This window comes from Poecilia reticulata, linkage group LG9, assembly GCF_000633615.1.
Source record: "Poecilia reticulata strain Guanapo linkage group LG9, Guppy_female_1.0+MT, whole genome shotgun sequence".
NCBI classification, from domain to species: Eukaryota; Metazoa; Chordata; class Actinopteri; order Cyprinodontiformes; family Poeciliidae; genus Poecilia; species Poecilia reticulata.
In genome coordinates this window covers 18,985,603-19,006,124 of record NC_024339.1, presented here as the reverse complement: position 1 = coordinate 19,006,124, position 20,522 = coordinate 18,985,603, and the positions used below count along the sequence as shown (strand labels likewise).

The window sequence follows — 20,522 nt, the reverse complement described above, 5'->3', positions numbered from 1 at the left end:
TGGATGGATGGATGGATGGATGGATGGATGGATGGATGGATGGAGAGTGGGAAAGATGGATGGATGACTGACTGGCCCTGGCTGAGTCTCAGTTCCAGTATCTTAACAGCACAACCCTTAATATACTTTCTATTGGCTTTATCATTATTACTGACAATGCAGATCACTCTGGCTCTTCATCTGGGAATATTGAATAGAAAGATCATAAACACACCTCTGTGAGTTAATCTACTCAAAACTCAAGCAAAACACAATCAATATTATGATGAATTTTCTGTTTTAATCATGTTGTTTCCCCACACAGCAAAGCTTATGAAGTGATAAAATTACATTTCTGAATGAGACTGTTTTGATTCTAAAGTGGCAGGTTGAGTCTGATTCATGTCAAAATGATCCATGTTTTTCCAGTTGTTGTGAATAAATGAGATGGCTGCAGGGTTTGTTTGCATTTGCTGATTTTCCGCTTTGCATAAGCTGAAAAACAAAGTAAAGAGTACAGATCAGTTTGTTTTTTTTGTTAGTTTTTTTTTTCTTTTTGTTACTGCAACTAAGGGAGGAATGCGCTCCCAGGAAGTTTTGCAAATCATTGATGAGAACGTGGAAGAATCCTTATTAGGTTTGCTTGGACATTTATGCAATCAAGTTCGTGACTTCATGTCTTAGAGTGCGTCTCCCTTTGTGCATTAACAGCCAGTGTGCTGGCTCACTTGCTCACACTGGATTATAGCCGTCTGTATTATTATGAATGCGTCTGTGAGGGCATTATATTCTTCTTTTCTCATTTTATGTGTTCCCTTTTTTTCATGTACCACTCTCCGCTTCATGTCAGATCTCCTATTAAATGTAAGCTGTTCTCCGAGTGTCTGCATCTGCAGCTCTCCTGAAAACCAAAACGAACAACCCAGTTAAATAATAAACTGAAGGCTAGCAGAGGGACCCCATCAACCTCTGAGCTGTATCCTCTCTGAAGCCATCAATCGTGTGACTAAAGCTAAGCTGCGTAATGACATTGTGGCAGCGTACTTGTGCTGTGCTGCAAAACATATTAATGTTAGCCATAATGAGTTTGACAGCCCAATATGGGTATTGGGGGGGATCCTGGGGAATTTCAGCTGTTCAACACTGCCATCAAATGGTGGAGAGGAGTTGCAACAGCTGCAGTCAAAGCTGCAGTGTTGGGTGTTGTGCAGATGATTCATGCAGATAATTTATTTTCCCTGGCCGTTTTTGCCACTCTAATCATAAAAATGCAGCTCAAGTCCCATCAATTACTTGATTACTTTTAATCTGAATTCTGCTGCTTGCTTATTCACTTCTGTGCATTGTTTGTTGCAATAGAAAGCTGGTGTTTTCTTTCAAAATAGGCTTGATTTTAGTCTCTATTGGTTCTCTTCATATACACTTCCATTTCTTCCCTGCCTCCCAGAATCTTGGAACTCCAACAGAATGGCGACATGGACATCCTGAAACTCAAGTGGTGGCCCAAAGACAGCCCGTGTGACCTCTACAGCTCAGACCAGACGCGGCAGCGTGGCAACGCGCTCGACATCCACAGCTTTGCCGGAGTTTTCTGCGTCCTGGCAGCCGGCGTGGTTCTCTCCTGCCTCATTGCTATGGTGGAAAGCTGGTGGTCACGGCGGAAGGGATCTAGAGTTCCCTCCAAGGAGGTATGGGAGAGGATGACCTTAAAAAGGAGTGATACCGTAGTCCAAGGAATACTTCAGATCATTTGGTGTGAAAAGAAAAAAATAGGCTTGCCCAAAAAAAAAAAAAAAGAAGTCATAAAGATTGAATCTGAAGAAAATGCAATGTTTTTCATTGGGATGGTATGTCATTGACCAATACAAATAATTGTGAAGTTCAAGAGAAAAAATACATTATTTAATATCTGCGTGAGTACAGCTGCTCCATGAAGGCCGTGGGGCTTTATTAGAGAACTTATAGTAAATAAATGGCATCTTGAAGACCAAGGATCTCACCAGGAAAGGGCTATAAGAAAAGTGTGGAGGAGTTTAGAGCATCGCCTGAGAAATATAACGATATGGCACAGCTGCAAATCAATGTTTGCAGAAGCTCTACATTTAACCAGTGTCAGTCTGACCTATTTCACAAAGAAGAATTGGCAAAGTTTTCAGTCTCCAGATATGCAAAATTAGTGAAGACGTGCTGCAAATGCCTTCCATGCTTTTAATTTTTGTTTGAATGACACCTGGTAAACTTTCTGAATTTTTCCTCCTGTTTTACAGTTATTTATGTTGGTCTATTACATAAAATCACAGTAAAACACGCTGCAAAACAAAATTGCTATGTGACAGAAGAACAACTTCAAAGGCTAGACATATTTTTTTAAGACTTTAGGTAATTCAAAGGGGATATTGGTCAAAAGAAAGTTAGAAAATGATGGGGAGAATACATGAGTGGACAATTTCCAGCTTCTTATAAGCAACTACTGTAATTGTTGATCTAGCATGAGGTAAAACACAAAAAACATTAAGAATTTTTTGAAGAAACCTTCAGCCTTCCTTCTCCTGAACTTTTTTTTTTTTTTGAGAAACATCATTACACATTAATACCCTCCAAGCTCTATATTTGCTCTTCACTGACATGCCAGGGGCTGATCTCATGTACTCGTGGAAACAAAGTCAGAGGATTAAGTTCACGTTCCAAAACAATCCCCCAATCTTGTTGAGACAGTCAGTTCAGAGAGGGTGCTGTCATGTTCTTAATTTTAATTGTTTGTTCACTAGAGTTATCATGAAATTATCAAAGTGATTAACTGAAGGGGCTCCCTCTGCCAAAAGCAAACTAATATGGGTCTAAGTGAATTAAGCGACAAATTTAACTGAACCTAATTGGAGAAAGAGTTAATTTTTTTTAAGTTATGCGTTTCCCCTTTTTTTAAATTCTCATTACATCACTATCTGGCAATGATTTGTCAAAGCAAATATGTAGCACAGCAGATGAGACAATCGTATTCATCATGCCACATATGCATCTTTTCCCACTGATTATTTAACACCCCTAAATTGAGCATTGGAGGTCGTTATTTTCAGCTGACAGTTTTAAATCATCATCGTTTATCTCCCAGTTTTTCAACATCAAGTTATAATAAGTAGTTTCTTGCAAAATGCCACCTTCTTTCAGAGTTTAATTAGTAGTGTTGTTAATGTGTTGACTAATCTGAAACGATGCGAGTGCAAACAAATTAATCAACCCTGTATGTGTTAGGCGCAGACTGTGGTTGTATGAGAATCGCGGACGCGGGCAACTTTAAAAGTAGAATACAAAGCAGCCCGAGGGCCTGTTGGAGTGCTGCGGAACATAGCAAGAGTCAAAACTACTGAGTCACTGTGTTAAACATAGACGTCTATATCAACGTCTGTCCCTCCCAAAACAGCGGCAGCGTTCCGTCGTCGTAAATTAGCAGCTGCACCACGTGAAACACCTAATCAGGCTATGTACTGATGATCACCTCAGCAGGGACGTCATTTGAAGCAATCAAAATAACTCCGGTAACATCTTCCTCTGGTAGGAAGCCTTGTGTCCGCTGTGATGCAGTAGCTGTATTAGCTGCATCATTCTGTCATCGGTGATGTTTTCAGTAAGGAAGCCAAATAGTTGCATGTTGAGTTGCTCTTCTTTATGTCGTACCAGCACAAGCCTCAACCCTTTTCATCAGTTTTTTTAAATTATGTTTTTTTTAAGTTTGTTTTCTAAGTTTGTCCTTATTTGAACCAGAGGGGGGAAAATAAATATCTAAAAGCCACTTAAACCTGCCTCCATTCATCCTCTAACACCAACTATTTTTATTTACCCCCCAGGCCCACTGCTATGTTTACCAAAACACAGAGGGCGAAAACGGGTTCACGTTAATAACTTTAATCAAAACTTCAAAATTGCACAAAAGTGTCACAGATTTGATATGCACAGCATGCCAGTGAGAGACTCAAAAGGACGTAATTATGTATGAAATAATATTTTCACTTCTGGTTTAGAGTTAATCATTTATGTGACTGCAACAAATTGGACCAGCACATGAAGCAGCACAGATTAATTTTTTGCGGAAAATGTGTTTGCCATCAGGTGAATTACTTCCGCTTCAAACAATTGCTTTTTTTCCCCCTCGTAGGAAGCAGTTTGATAAAGGCAGGTCGAGGTTAAATTGAGGATAATGGCTTAAGAGAATTAATGAGGAAGCGTTTCCTCCCTTTTTATTGAACTGCCGGTCCTAATTCCAATAGCACTGTCAATCAGGGAGAAGGGGCTCTGAATGGTCCAACAGCCTTTATTACTGATTTTGAGGCTTAAAGAGGGTAAATATTCACGACCACACACACATACATCATTTTTAATTGTCTCGTTTTGATCCTATCTTCTAAAAACAAGTACTAGAAATATGCTCCATCTAATCTTTGTTTTGTTTTTTTCGGTGATTGTAAGTGACATGAACATTAATTTTGAAAAATTACACAAAGATGAGAGATGGAAATTGCGACTTTGCCGAGGATGATTTAACGACCGATCAGGTTACTTTTCATTATTAAAGACCAATAACCCCAGTCATCTGGAAAGTAATTTAGGAGAAAGTTTCAGCAGGAAAACTCTATTATCCTTTCGTTACAAATGATTAAATAAGTGGGGTCCAGTAAATCATAAAAAAAATAAAATAAAACATTGCAAGATGACTTTACTACAGCTTCTGAAATGTAGGTGAATCCTTCAGTGATTTTTGCTGTTGAGACTAAAGCAGCCCTTTGACGTTAAGTGCACAAATACACAGCAAGCTGAAATTGCATTTGTTTGCTGTTGCCACCAAATGTTGGGTTTGTGACTTGAATGATACATTTTATAAGATCTGATCACTTTAGTGGGCACAGGACTCTGACAAATCACGTGGAAGTTTTTCTTCTTCCTTCCATATTGCAGTCTAAGGAATAATCTGCTTCTGCTTGGAAAGGATCAGGAATGTGGGTATCTTTATTAAATGTCCTTGGGGTTGTTTGGCTATTCATCTATTTAAAACTCAATTTCATTTGCAGCACATGTGGATTTTAAATGTTAGCTTTTATTCCAGCAACATACACACTGAATAGCATATACATATCAATCATTTAGATTGAGGCCGTTTATTACTTAGAACAAAAGACATGTTAAGAAAAGGTTTGTGTTTCTAAACTAACTGATTGCACAGCTATTAGTACCCACATACTCAAAATTTTATACAATAGAACGGCGCTTAGTTCCTGGTATAACATCTTACACGGTTTTAGCATCTACAGAGAGCAATATTTGACCATTTCTTTCTGCATGATCAGACAGTTCAGGCTCCTGAGTTCTCTCTTAAGTTGTTTTTCCTCAGCTCGTCTAAAAGCTTTTCTATAAAAATGAAATGTAGAGTCTTGAGGTGGACATGAAAGAAGATTGATTTGGTGTCTGTTGAACTATTTCTGTGTTGATTTCCACATGTTCACTATCCTGCTGAATTAATAACCTAAATTCAGTTTTCAGGTGAGATCCACAAGCTTTTTATTTAATTTCTCCTGATGGTAAATTCTTCTTGTTTGAGCTCCTGCAGCCTTGAACTCTTAACAAAGTTTTCCAAGGTTTTGGAAGAAAACACTTGAGTGTCAGATGATTTTCACATGCCTTCATTTTACAGCAGACCCTACTCTTATCTGGTCAAGGCACACCGGCCCAGTATCTGGTGCTTGACCTTTAATTGTAATTCTCCTAACTATTTGTTTAGTCAGTTTTAACCTTTTCTTTGGTGTTGTAACTTGTCAACCTGCGGTAAGATTATTATTTCTTGTACATCTTTGCCAAATGACACCTACTATGTATCTGTTTTCCCGAGATTCTCCTAGTGGTTAACTTTAGTTTAAATTCCTATTCAGCTAACCTAAATTCTACTTATACATATTGATGGATGGTAGTTCAATGTTTGTAAGAGAAGAAAAAAGGTCAGTATTTTACATTTCGTCATATGCAGCTCTAGCATACAACTGCCTGCCATCATCTCCTTGTTTGCAGTTTTTTTTTTCCCCCTTCACGCATAAATACACCATATACCCCCCACCTGCAGCCCCCTGCTCTGTTTACAGCTTTAATCTGTCATTCAGACCAGTAGTCGTGTCTGCCACTGAGCAGGCACAAAGACACCAAACCTTCGCTTGAACCCAAAGTCATGTTAAGCACAGTGTGGCTCGACTTCAACACAAACAAACACACCCGCCCCCTGCTATCTTCATTAACCAGGAAGAGCAGCCAGCGGAATCAACCCCAGACTGAGCGCGGGAGTGGAGCCTCGTCAGTGAACGGAAGGGACAGCAGGGATTTAAATGGTGCTAGTCTTTGATTCTTTTTGTAGTTCTTGTTCAAGGTTTTGCACATCAAGGTAGCAGGCAGTTAAGGAGAGGAAAATCACTGGTATTGATTTGGGAGCTACATGTGGATACAGTTCCTATTTTAGAATTCCACATGCATCCTCCATCAGTATGTGCGATGCTCATTATTGACAGACAGCATTATTGTGCTGTCTGTGTTGTAGGGGATACAATTCCATATATGTATGAAATTAGCACATATATATACTTATATAAGAAATGAACAAATATGCTTTTTTTAATCCAGTTTTATAAATGCTCCCCTTTGTGCTCCCATGGTGAAAATGATGTTGGCTCAGTCAGAGGTTGTTTTTGATGACTGACCCGTGACATACACCCTCCACCCTACCACAGCTCTGACCTATCGACTGATGTTGGCACACACAGCGGTTTCCTGAGAGCAACCACCGAGCCAGAAGGGCTCGTCGCATGATTAAACTAGATCTAAAAACCTGTCCCACCTCCGCTTTGCCCACATGGGAGCCATCCGGGCCGCATCAAACCAGAGCAGCATTCAGACAATCCACAATCCAGCAAGCACACACACTTCATGCAGTGAAATCTGAGCTCCTCTCGCAAAGTCTCCATTTCCACTGGCTGCACAACTGCTGTGAACATTTGTCACGACAGAGTGAGTAACATGAAATGCTTTGTGAAGATGCTGTCCACAACTGTACGCTGTGAGCATTTCTATATCATTATATAACATTATTCATGTTCTCAGCATTTTAAAAAAAGTATGTTTTTAATTCTGTTCAGTTCAAAAATGCTTTATTGATCCCAAAGGGAAATTAAATGTTGTAACTCATTTAATTAAATAGTGATTGTTTCAGAGCAAGAAATACTTCATCTAGTCCTGAAAGCCTGAAATTCTATCACTCATCTGATAAAAGCAAGTTCAGGACAATTCACTTTACGGATATATTTTTGCTTTGGCTACAGTTTTATTGTTTCATGCCAAGTCTCGTTGAACTTCCTTGAACTTTTGCACATATTCCTATGATACAACCAGTCTGGCCAATGTGTTTGGGGGATTTATTTTATGTAATAGGGCAACATACAATAGTGAATAACTGTGTAGTTTTATACAAATAAAAATCTTAAAAGTAACATTTGTATTCAGCCCCATTAGTCTTATACCCTGAAGCAAAATAAAATTGCTTTTAGAAGTCACTTAACTGGTGAAAATATTCCACTTAAGTTTAACCAAGAATCCAGTTGTTCTGCGAAGGTCTCATAGATTTGTAGGACTTCAAAGCTGATGTTCACAGACACACTCCATTCATTCTTACTCAGTTTGATCAATTTTGCAAAAGAAAGTTGTCAAAAAATTTTGTCTCTGTTTGAGGAAAACTATTTGAGATCAAAATACTTCCTGCTGGAACTGAAGCCAAAAGGTGGTTCTACTAAGTACTGACTATAACAGCTGATTGCATATCCAGGCTATGCTTTTCAGAACTTTATTTGCCCAAAATATTGAAAACCATGCATAATTTCATGAGATACATTCAAGTTTAGGATTCAGGGTATAAATATTTTTGCTGTATAAAACTGCTGATTCACATCTAATAGCAGCGAGAATGTACTACCTGATGCTCAAATCACCATCTGTGCAAGTTATTTCAGATGTGTAACCATCTGCAAAGATGGTGGATGGGAGCATAAAATGAGCTAGTCAAACAGGACCACTCGAATATGTCCTGGCTCAAAGACGGGGGTTGAGGCAGTTCTAAATCAGCTTCAAAGCAACTAATAAGGTAAATTGTATATGCAGTAATTTATTAACTGCGGAAATCACTGACTCTGTATGCAGTTTGGCTTTAGTCGGGGCCAGAAGAGTAGGCCTGTTTTAAAGTCATCTTGCTTCCAAAAGGTAATAATGTAAAGGAAACCATAAAGCGTGTAATTAACTTACCAGATGCTTTTCTCTCTGTCAGTTCAAACAGAGAACTAGATGCCACTCACAGCACTGTCTCTGCAAATGCTGAAGCCACTTAAGATCACTGCACTGAGCCAAGAGCATATGGCTCTCTGTGTGGTTTTACAAGCCTTGAATAAAATAGGAAGGCTGTCAACCTGGAGTTTATGCACTGGCTCTGGAAAACTTGGCTTAATATGATGCACAAGCACCTGAAAGATGTACTTGGAGCTCAAGCTTGGCATGATGACTGCTTTCAGTGCTCCAGCTCTGTGAGCTACTTCATCCAGTAGAGTAAAAGACCGTATATAAAGTATTTCAATAAGGAAGTTGATGGATTATTTGGTGCTTGCTTGTCCGCAAGTTTTGTTTTTATTTTTTTGTTTTTTTTTCAGTAAATTCACAAACCTTTAACAAGATGGATAAACTCTGTAAGTAGTTTTGTCAGTATGATTATCAGATGGGTTTCCCCCAACCTTTTGCAGATGTTTGTTGAACAAAATGTTGGACTGTTTACAAAGAGCTGCAATTACGGTGCTAATGATTTCCAATTAGGCAGTCAGAGACGTATCATTTTCCTCCCTGAAGATGACGGATTCTCAATCTCTGTATCGCCACTCTTAGCTGTTACACACACCAGCGAGCTTGCCCTCACACCTGCATGCACATGCATCATTACGGCCAAATATTAAACACTCAGACTCCATCATTTCAGGCTTGCACTGGTGTAATAAATACAAAAACAAAATATCCCATGCCACGGAGCTCATTCTTGGAATCTTTGCTCTCTATTTAGTTTTCTTTTAAGCAACTGGCAGATTTCCATTCGTGCCCATCCCTTCTCTTCACTGCCCCAATGTAGAATGAGGTTGTATTACTCTCTTAGTGAACAAGATCCACAGTGTAGGATGAACGTAATTTTACTTTTATTTCATAGTCAGTGCAAAGAATCATGACTGCATTTATCCATTGGATCATCAGGTCAAATGTATGCTGCCCCATACTCTACACGCTTCCATGCATACACGCTTTCTGCATACATAACCCACAAACCTCTGTTTCACTTCTAATACAAATGAGCTATTTGTGTCTCTGTGTTTGTTCCAAATCTAACTAAATCATGCACATTGTGTTTATGTCTGTACATGCCTCTGCATTCATGATGTTTGCTACAAGGCTGTGCTACCTGCTTTTAACCTTTAGCGATGTGACAATGTTTGTGTCTGTGCTGTGCTTCTGTGTTGTGGAATGGTTGGGCCTGCTTCTTGGTGTGGACAGTTTGCATCAACACTCGCAGGATATGCACACACACACAGAGTTAGCTAACATGGATACTATTAACAAGAAGTTTGGAGGAATGTTGGAAAAGGGTATTGCACAAAGAAGGAAAAGGTTATTTGAGCTATTTCGGGATCTTTGAGAAGAAATATGACAACCTTTGTACTCTAAATATAATTTCCTCATTCATTCCTGGTTTCTTTACTCTGTGCTTTCAGGGAGTCCAGTTTCATATGACCTTCAATTCTTTCAGTTTTTCTTTGGTGATTAGCTGCTCATTCACTCACTTTCAAGCCTGCACCTGAACATAAGCCAAATTGCTTGTTTGTTTGCTTGATTAAGTCATTTAATGCTAAGCTGTGATTCATTTTGGTGTTAGTAATATGACTTTAAAAACATAAAGCGATGAACCAGTTACAATGGAAAAGTCTTCAATGATTCACACAAAAACTGTGTATTTATGCACAGTTTTAGCCACAGTCGTAGCCTGTCACATGAACACAATAGGTTTCCATCTCTTTTTTTTGACTCTGAAAAATACCAAAGAAAAGTTTTTGTTTTTTTAGAAGATAAAAATCGTATTTTGCTGCTAAAACTGGGATTTCCAAAGTTACATTCATCTCTGTTGTTGGGGTTCGGGGGCTCCGATCAATGGGAGCTTTAAATAAATGAAAATACAACAGTAAAGCGTGTTTAAATGTTGCATAGTTGAGAAAACACATGTGTGCAGGACATGTTCTCATGATACAGGGATTAGACTAAATAGTCTTTATAATAAACATAAAGACATGCTTAGTAAACATTGAATCTCAGTCACAAAGGTTACAAAGACCCCCAACTCTTTGGAAGCAAAATATACAATCTTACATTTTTGCACAGTGTTTATTGATGCCAGACTACTTTTATGAAATCATTTATCTTAAAAGTAACTCACCTTTGATGTGCTCAAAAACATCTGAATTGACTTTAGGTGTGTGTTGGAGGGGGCTGTGTGCTAGAGCAGATTGGTTGATTTCACTTTTTCTCTGTTGAGATGCTCCTTACACTCTGGATGAGCAATTTTTAGATGATCCTTGTCTCATTCTGAGTGGCTATTTTTCTAACTCCTTGGCCTGTATATTTATATTTATATATATATATATATATGTGTGTGTGTGTGTTCAACCAGAGGTTGCTATGAAAGAGTTCTGTTAGTGTCCTCTAAAAGATTTATACAAAAAAAAATGTAACTTTATTACTCATTACTTTCAGAACTCTTCCATAATGAAAACATTTGTGGATTTGACCATATCTTATATCTCATATAGTCCATGTAGATTTAGTCTGTGGAGAGCTGGGACTTCTTGTGTGCTTTGTTTATTAATTGCAAGTCTTTTATTGATACGTGCAAAAGCTAATTCTAACCTTTTAGGACTTGAATTTTTTTTAAAAAAGCCAGCTCTTCTCATTCTAACTCTACTGAATGAACTGTGTCACTGTGGCTCAAAGCTCTCATATTGCCTTTTTGTTTTGTTCTTTTAGATAAGTACTCTGTGTTGAGGGGTGTAGCGGGCGAGGGGGAGAGAGAGCAATACAAAATGGCATTTAAACATCTCCCCTTTCCAGGTATATAACGACTGTGTGAATGTCTCTCTCTGAGGACACAACACAGAGTGACCTGCTTAAACGTGTGTGCTGACTGACTGCCATGTCTTTCTTCTCGCTCACCCCTTCCCCCTCCACCCATCTGTCTCTCCAATTTACTTCTCTTCCGTCCACCCTGCCATCTTTCAATCTGCCTGATCTTGTCCGTCACTCATCCTTTTCTGTCTTGGCACGGCTGTTGTTGGTCTGCCTGTGCTTTTTTTATTTTTTGTTTGTTTGTTTGTTTGGACTGGTTTTAATCTTCTCACCTCTCATACACACATACACACATACACACAAAACATACATGTGAACTCCTACACATTGTATCCTCCTTTCCATCTCTCCCCTTTCAACCCAAATTTGCTGAAACTTTCCACATCATGCACCAATGCCAGGCACAGGCGGACGGTCCATCTGCCATGCAAGCTGCCGATCCGTGTCCCCACGGCCCCAACGAGCACCCCCTCTCGTTGGGCGGTCAGACCCAGAACCAGACCTCCAACACGGCCAACACAGCTGGCTCCACCGCCACCCATTACCAACCCCCAGCATGCTGCGACATTCCCTGCGCGCTAATCGTGCAGCATTCCTACGAACCCACCAACCCCTCTGAGATCACCCCCAAAATGAGAATGACCACCTTCACCACCTCACCTCCCACACCAAGGTTATACATACAATAGAAGATAACAAATATAACCCTTGGTTAGTAAAGCTTGAAGACAACATTGTACATGAATGATCATTTGAAGGGAGATGTCTGACGACAGGAAATGAGACCTAAACTTGCTACAAGGCTGGAAGCAGAATTACCTCTTTAAAAAAAAAAAAAATAATGTTTGTTTACCTGGCATGTTGCCAGATGACTTATATATGCAATAATGCCTTGCTGCCATTAGAGGGGGCTTTCTCCATGTTTGGACAAAGAGAGCCCTTCTCCAGCAGACAGTTGAAGTCGCATGGTTTTTACAACATGATAACTTTGTAATGAGATATACCTTCTATATTACAAAGGCACATGTAAGCCAAAAGAGATTTAGTGATCAATTTAACATTTCGTTTTTCAAATTAAACCTTTGCCTTTAACAATGAACCAGGGTATGTAAATATTAGATGTGGGAGGTTCTAATCATTCTCAGATTCAGGGTTAATGTTTCTTCAATATCACAGTGGACTTCATTGCAGATTAATATATATAGATATACCTTTAAGAGAGATATATTATAAAAGTATTCAGGTTTTACTGCTTTAATCTTCTATTGCTTCAGGCCACTATTGCTCAGTCCTAATAGACACCCCTGCATTTCCTCTCACGGACGGCAGAATGACCATTTGTGATTCGATCCTACCTTCCACTTCCCTTTATTTGTGCTGATGCCGATCCCTCTCCTTTACAATTCTTTCCTCCAAACTCCAAACGTGCCTAGTTTAAACACAAACATTAGCAGCCCCTCCGTCCTCCCCTTCCTCCAAAGGTGTCTCATTTAGATGGTACCTGGTGGGCAGGGCCCACTGCTGGTTCCCCTGCTCTGCTCGTGAGTAGGGCCAAAGAATTCAGCCGAACAGACCCCCACAGATGTGATGGAAAACGGTCAGTAAATCTCTGTTTATCCCCAATCTTGTGGCTTCCACCTTCAAAAAAAAAAAAAAAAACCTTTCTGATTTTACCCAAATACTATCACTGTGAAATCCAAACCAACCAACCAACCTGTGTCACCCCACTCTGACCAGTCCTTCCTCCAAGACCCTCTCACAGAAAAAGCTTGGGATCCCAGAAGCACGTTCCCCACAAGTATGTGTGGTAGATGTAAAAATGTAATTTTGGAAACACTTCACTGAACTTTTTATCCCTCCTATTGTTGACCCAAGTCCACTTCTACTTTATATGCACCTGTATTTCAATGGAAACTGACCCCCCCACCCCCCTGCACTCATACTCACCTTTCCTTATGTAGTAAAAGCATGAAACACCTCTCACTAAGCATTACAGCCTTTCAGTAGTTAAGTTATATGTGAATATAGTCATAAATGTAAATTGTAATAAGTTTCATTTATCTGATAAAGTACATTTATTTAAAGCTTAAGTCAATCTATGTGCTTTGAATGGCTACGATTGTTCAGCAATACATGTAAATCACTGTATTTGTAGACATAAGAATTTCAACAATGAATTATGGCCTGAAAAAAATTCACTTGAAAGAGAAATGTTAATCTCAAGTGAATATTTTGCGGATAGAGGCCATGATGCAATGTAGTGAGGAGAAACTGTTGAGTATTTATCTACAAAGTTACCTCTAAGTTTTGTAGTTAGTCAAGCTTTGCTCAATAGTAACAAGACACTGGAATGGCAGAGCGCACAGCATGTCAGCAGTGTGTCGTCTCTGTCCATTCCTGACTATTTGCACTCCCTTTAAGGCCTTGTAGAAGTGTGTTTATGTTTCTTTTTGTTAATATCCTGACCACAGCTCAGAGTGTGCTTCTCTATTCCTCCCTCCATCCTCCCCCCTCCCTCTTCCTTGTTTTGCTCTCCCCACTTCTTGTCATGTCCATTTTTTCCCCCCTGTAACCATCAAACGATCGTTTGACGCTGTTCTTTCACGTCATGTACATTTTCATGCTGGGTTTCTCAAATACTTTGACTTTATCTTTTTTAAATTGCCCTCCCCTCATCTGCATTTGCCTTTTATTGCACTTTTCGTTTTAACTTGATTATTACATATTATTTTTACTGGTTGGATGGATTACATCCTTGTTGCTGAAAACAAATACACCCCATTGGTTCTCCAAATTCACTCTCTCTCTACTATATGCCTCACTCTGCCCCATGCTGTCTTTATCTTCCTTTGTATATTCTCCACACTTTACTCTCTAATTTTCTTTGTCATCATCTCCCTCTTTCTATATTCTCTCTTTACTTCTGTCCATCCTTCCTTGAACATTGCCTACAATTCTTTTTTTATCCAAATTCATCCTTTCTCTCCCATACTGATGTATAAATTTTTCCTCCCATTGATCTCTACTCTCCCTGCATTTGTCATCGTCACCTCCTCCTCTTCTTTCTTCTCCTCTTTCCAACCCTCCCAACTCTGCAGGACGATAAGGAGATCGACCTGGAGCACCTACACCGCAGGGTTAACAGCCTGTGCACCGAGGACGAAAGCCCCCACAAGCAGTTCTCCACCTCTTCCGTTGATTTAACCCCCCTTGACATGGATGCACTTCCTGCTGCACGACAGGCGCTCGAGCAGATCAGCGACTTCCGCAACACACACATCACTACCACCACCTTTATCCCTGAGCAGATCCAGACCCTGAGCCGCAGCCTGTCCGCCAAAGCCGCAGCTGGGTTTTCCTCTGGTTTTGGTGGCGGCACCACCCTTCAGGACCACCGAACTGGTGGGGTGGGCCCCTTCAGGCAGAGGGCCCCAAATGGTGGCTTCTTCCGCAGTCCCATTAAAACTATGTCCTCCATTCCTTACCAGCCAACAGGTCCAGGACCCAATTTTGGATACGGCAACGATCCAGACAGGGGCACCTCCATTTGAGGTGCTCCAATGGATATAGCTGGTTTGGGAGGAGAAGTAAGAGGAAGAGGTAGTCTGAGTATGTCATGGGGTGGTTGAACAAATATTTCATGGCTAGGCTAAAATGTCAGAGGATATATATATGTGTAAACAGGAATATTTGTTTCTGTTTTTAGTTTTTGCTCGGGTTTCCAGAGGTGTTAATTTTGTATGCGGGGGGTAAAAAAACGAAAAAGGTGGAGGGTCTGGAGGGGTATTCTTCATCCTCCCACAAACAATGCATCTCTACTTTATTGTTGTCGTTGTTGTGATTGTTTGGGGGATTATTTTGAGAGTTACATCTGAGAGGGGACCTATTTTTTATTGATGTGTTTTAGTTCTCTGACACGAGGACTTTCTCATGTACTGCTGAAATGACCTGACACTTTTTGCTGTATGAACACCCTCTTGGTGGGTTTAGTCAAAAACTAGTTTAACACCAAGACCTACCCCCTTGTTAGCTCAAGAGTTGCCATTGTTGAAGAATTGTAGCTGTCTTTATCCTTGAAATAATTTTCAGGGGTTTTGACTGCTAGCAAAAATGAGGCATTAATATTATGAAAACAAACCACAAGGCGTTGTCTTGAAATCGAGGATTAACTATCTCTGGTTTAATGCTGCCTTTCCACTATTTGAGAGGCTGGACTCATTGTTCTCTTCACTGGTGTTGTTGTATCAATGCCTTTGGTTCTGAATATGTAAGGTATTCCAAGATGATATCCGTGCGACGGAGCCTGACCGAGACATAAGACCTTGCAGATGTTGACGCCTCCACGGTGCATCAGTGTGAAAATTGTTGAAATGCCATGACAGTGTAACAATGTGACACTGTAACTCACCAGTTTTGGTGCATCAATCTTTAAAGTCCTTCTGCCATTTTTTGGTGCATCAGCCTGAAACTGTTTTCACCACTTTGATGCACATTAAACTCTTTGTCAATCCTTCTGCACTGTACCAGTGCCCACAGACCTGTAAGTGATTGTATGTAGATCTTACCTTTTATTTTCGCTCACCCGTATTGTGCTATCTGCTTTTTGAGTCAAGGTGAGATACTCCGACCAGACTCTGAGGTATAGGAGAAATGGACATTCATAAAAAGCAGCTGAAAAAGTGGGGGAAAAAAAAAAAAAGACGAGCTGAAAGACTTCACAAAGCTTATGCTTATTATATGTCTTTTATTGAGTTTTGTTTTGAGAAAAAAAAAAGATTTTAATGCGTGGAATGTGTTTTGGTCAGGAAGTACAAAAAAATTTCACATTGTTCTGAGCTGTCTACTTGTTTTTATTTCTTCTCTCTGAGCAAACTTTGGAAAAACTGCTAAACAATTGCTGTAGTCTGATTTCCTGTCACGTTCAAATTTCTGCGCTTTGATTTTTTATTTATTTTTTTCTGTTTTGATTAACCTTTTAGTGCTATCATTGCTCCGGTGTTTAGAAGATAAAAGCTCACTCTGCAATGTCATGTCACATCCAAGAATCATGAATTGCATCTTATCAGGTTCAAGTGCTGAATTGAAGTAGAGTCTGTGTTCGAGGCAAAGCCATTGCAACAATGTCTTCAGTACGAGCCTTGTGTGACCGCCAGCTTGCTGTCCCCTCCCAGCGTCCAGGAAACCCCAAACCACTGCTGTGTACTGGAAACATTGAGAAGCAGCAAATCTTTGTAGAGATGGAGACCGAGGCAATGCCCTGAAGGATCAGTGATCATCAGAACCTAGTGAGTCCAAAATACACTTCAATTTCATATTTTTCACAGAAAAGGTACTATTTATATAACTTGTTTTTTAAGTGCCAATTAATTAAAACAAAACCATTAAGGTGCATTTTTTTTTTGGTGGGCAGTGGGAGTGGAGCATTTTTGTGGTTTACTTTGTGGATTAGAGGGCAGGTTGGTGAGGTGGAACCAAACCTTTTTATTTCACTAACACTGTATTAATAATTGGTAATGTTAGTTGTTTAGAGCAAGTTTTTGGTTTCTTATCTTTTTTTGAGCTAAAGCTGCAAACTGTTGTGTGTAGAGAATTCAGTCAAGCCACAGTGTTTTGAAGCAAGCATCGTTAGGGTTTCTTTTCTTCTATTAGAATACAGTCGGGCTATTGAATGACAAATAGGACACATACGTTTAAAAAGATTTATTTAGTATAAATGAAAGAGACATTATGAAAATGTATATTTTACATGTTGATGCTATTTTTGTTTAACAAAAAGGAAAAGACTATATCATGTCGAGCTTTAGTATTGAGTTGAGCAGGTACATTACTGCCTTTGGTTCTCCCCGTCCTGCCCATGGTAAACATAAACACACACCAGTCACACCGATGGTTTGCTTTTTCTTTCTTTCTTTTTTTTTTTTTGTTTTTTTTTTTGTTTGTTTTTTTTGTTGTTTTAATCATATCATTCAGACTTCTTTTTTCTGGCTAAATAACAAAACTTGGCAAGTTCACTAAAAAGAAAGCATGCACAAACTTGCTGTCTTAGCTGTCTGTTAACATTTTTGATTTCTTACATAGAACTACAGGATTTACTTGATAATTTTCCAGAATTTATGATGTACAGTATTTAATATAGGCCTATTTTGTTGTATGTGTTGCATAATATTCAAAAACCGAAACAAACTGGGGCCTCTGTTACAAGTGGCAAAGCTTTCTGTGTATAATTTGTCTAATAAACAGGTTTTCTACAGTGGGATGTATTTCTTGTGTTTGCTTACCGGACAACCAGTAAAGTGGGACAAAAATGACAAATGACTCATTTAGCATGTTTTTTTTTCCCCATAATAAAAACGCAATTTACAGAGAGACTGTAGACATGACTGTATTGTAATGTGTTTTTATATGAACAATATGGCAAAGGATTACTGTTTTATACCTGAAACCTTTCCTCTTTGTCAATAGATGTTTTTAATTTTTATTCTCCTGGATTCTTCCTAACTCTACAAGAAATATCTTGCTGGTAAATTAAACTACACTGGTAAGTGCACACAGTTACAGTCCTTTACAGTAGCAATCCTATTTTTTGTACTTTATAACATTTTGTTCCATTACAAACACAAACTATAATTATTATTATTGTATCACACAAGAAAAACATAACATAATGCAGATTTCTAGAGTGCAAGTAATCTGAGTTGTCAAGATTGTTCACACAAAAAAAAATACCTGGAATGTCTAGCATGCAAATTTCTGTTTGTATATCTGACCAACACAATTTTGTCTTGAAGAATTTGATTTTTTTTTTAAACAAATATTAATTCAATGATTGCTTAATATGACTGGAATTCAATCAGACCTGTTTGTTTTTAATAGTAGTTCCCTAAGATCACTGTTTGTTGTGATTAGGTGCTAATACAGACAAAGTAAATTGAACCAGGATTTCACTGTGGAGTTGCTCTTAATGCTGTTGCCTCACAACAAGATGAAAATCTCAGCCTGGAGCCTTTAAATGTGGAGTTTGTATGTTTGTCTGTCTCAGCATATTTAGGTGTTTCTCTTCTGGACTGGCGACTGGCTTGGGGAAGACCTGATGAAGAGGCACATAATCCCCTCGTGGCTCTATAAAGATTAAGCAGGTATATAAAATCAATGGATGAGTTGAACTTGAAGAGGAACAAACTTCAGACGTCCAAGAAGGTATCAAACACAAGACTTTTCTCCACAAGAAGAACTTAAGATGTTTTTACTAATTACGACATGGTTTGCCAGGTTAATGTAGCTTTGTTTTTACATTAAATCATCTGTAACATTTTTTAAATCACTTTTGTTGAAGTTATAATTTTATAAGTAAAAGGTTTAAATTTTCATGGTCTCTCTTTTTAAATTTCTTATAACTTCAAAGGCTGTTTTACTGCTGTTCACAACTGGATAGATGCTCCCAAGTTCACTGGGGCATTATACTGAAGTAGCCTTTATTCACCAGACAGTGGCGCTGTTTAGCCTTTCCAGTTATCTCGGATATCCCTTTTTCAGCTTTAGAACTATGTTTTGTTGGGAAATAATGTTAACCAGAGATTGAAAAAAACACACTAGTTAAAGTAGATGGTCTCAGTTAGCTATGAAGCTGTGAGATTTGCAGAAAAGGACAGATTAAACAAAATTGGCATTAACGTCCCTCAGCCTGCTAGAGAGTTGATATTAATCTTGCCTTCACTAATTTCTCTGTAAATCAACAGCAAAAAATCTCTATATGGGTGCAAAGTCTGACATTTATCACATTGCTAATGGAAACTTACATCAGGGGCACCTCATGACTGGGGCCCCAATTCATCATAATTTATTTAATAAATAGGAGCAATTATTAGAACATCTCAGTCCAGATGAAGACTTAGAAATGACGTAACATTTATTTACTGATGATGAGTTTGCAATCTGAAAAGTGACCAGCAGAAATAATTATTCACATATTGCCATTATATAATATAATTCTACTATTCATTATGTAATTGATGAATAGTAAAATTAACATACATTTTTATCCTAGATGGAACTACATGTAAAATACTGAGTTTGGATCTTGAACAGTCTGTGGAAACTATTCATTCTCCCGATAAAAAATAAAGGAATTTATCTGTTCCATCCTCCCACACAGCCTTCGGAGATATGCACAACACAATGAATCAACGTAATTTTTAGCATCATAGAGTAATTCGTTCCATATAATAGCAATGTCATTTATATAAAGATGAAATATTAAACGATTCATAATAATTCGTGAACTCGCTCCGCTCCCGACCAAAAGCAACCAGAGACGGCAGCAGTGATGGGACAGCCGGAAGCCAGGCTTCGAGGCATGTACCTGGTAAAAGGTACCGCTTCGACGCTTGCGTCTCTCTCTTAAAACCATCTGACTGACAATAAACGATGCCTCTCATTGGACACATCGTTTAGGTTGCCGATTTTCCCAATAAAAGCGCCATGAGCCGTGGTGCTTCTTGGTTTGTTCTAGGTAATTTGGCAGCATCTGATGAGTGTTTGCCATCCAGAAACCCCCAGAAAACTTATAGAAATTTGAAAAATATACATTCTGTTTTTCGATCAACAAAGACACGTCAGTCTCACAAAGCAAAAACAGATTGAAAGTTATTGGAATGTTACATTTCTGTAACTATAAAGAATCGGAACCGGAAGTCCTAGAAAAATAAAGTTAGAAGAATTTTAGTTTTTCAGAAACTCATAGAAACAAAATACTGTGTGCTGTGCCCCAACAATCAATGCACTCCCAAGACACTAAATCAATATTGCCACATCAGTTCATAAGATAAATGAAAACACAGTCTTAGCTAACGACGTTATTGTAACATATTGTATAAACAACATTCTAATATTTTTTTTTAAAGTAGCATGTAAGAGTGACAAGGCCGTCAGTGTTTCGGAGCAACAACAGATGTCCCTAGTGAGTATTGAGTAATGAACCTTTGGGCAAAGCAGTGAAAGCTTCATTGCTTCATGAAGCTTCATTTATCCATCACTATAATCAAAGCCTATTTATACATCGTCATCCGTGGCAATGCTGATTAGCCTGAGCATTCACAACAGGATGAGCTGACAGGGAAAAGCTGTAGCGGTAGCCATCAATTTACCCATCGAGTTAGTGGAGGTGGGGGGAGGCGGGGCATGAGCAGCGATATTGTGATTGACAGCGCTAAGACCCACCTGCCGGCTCTGATTGGTTGTTTCTAGAAGGCAGATGAGCTCGACTGTTCCACAGTTTGTCTGTCCTATACCATACAGCCACAAGATAGTGACTGTATACAATAATA

At 39.0% G+C, this 20,522-nt stretch overlaps 1 protein-coding gene and 1 long non-coding RNA gene across 5 annotated transcripts in view; one reads left to right on the top strand and one right to left on the bottom strand.

The window, feature by feature from the left end:
• grid2 (glutamate receptor, ionotropic, delta 2) overlaps positions 1–17,449 on the top strand; it is a 448,080-nt gene extending 430,631 nt beyond the window's left edge. For 2 of the 4 annotated variants that reach the window (XM_008418414.2, XM_008418415.2), the window contains 2 exons: positions 1,427–1,667; positions 14,298–17,449. In XM_008418414.2, coding sequence (XP_008416636.1) covers positions 1,427–1,667; positions 14,298–14,750 — 694 coding nt within the window. In that variant the 3' untranslated portion in view covers positions 14,751–17,449. Of the gene's footprint in view, positions 1–1,426; positions 1,668–11,600; positions 11,911–14,297 lie in introns of all 4 variants that reach the window. The other 2 variants (XM_008418417.2, XM_008418419.2) reach the window with 2 other exon arrangements.
• Positions 17,148–19,273, bottom strand: LOC103470189 (uncharacterized). The gene is made up of 2 exons (XR_534467.1): positions 19,231–19,273; positions 17,148–18,318 (listed from the first exon to the last, which is right to left on the bottom strand). It is a non-coding gene; the product is annotated as an uncharacterized LOC103470189 (long non-coding RNA).
• Between the last annotated feature and the right edge of the window lie 1,249 nt (positions 19,274–20,522).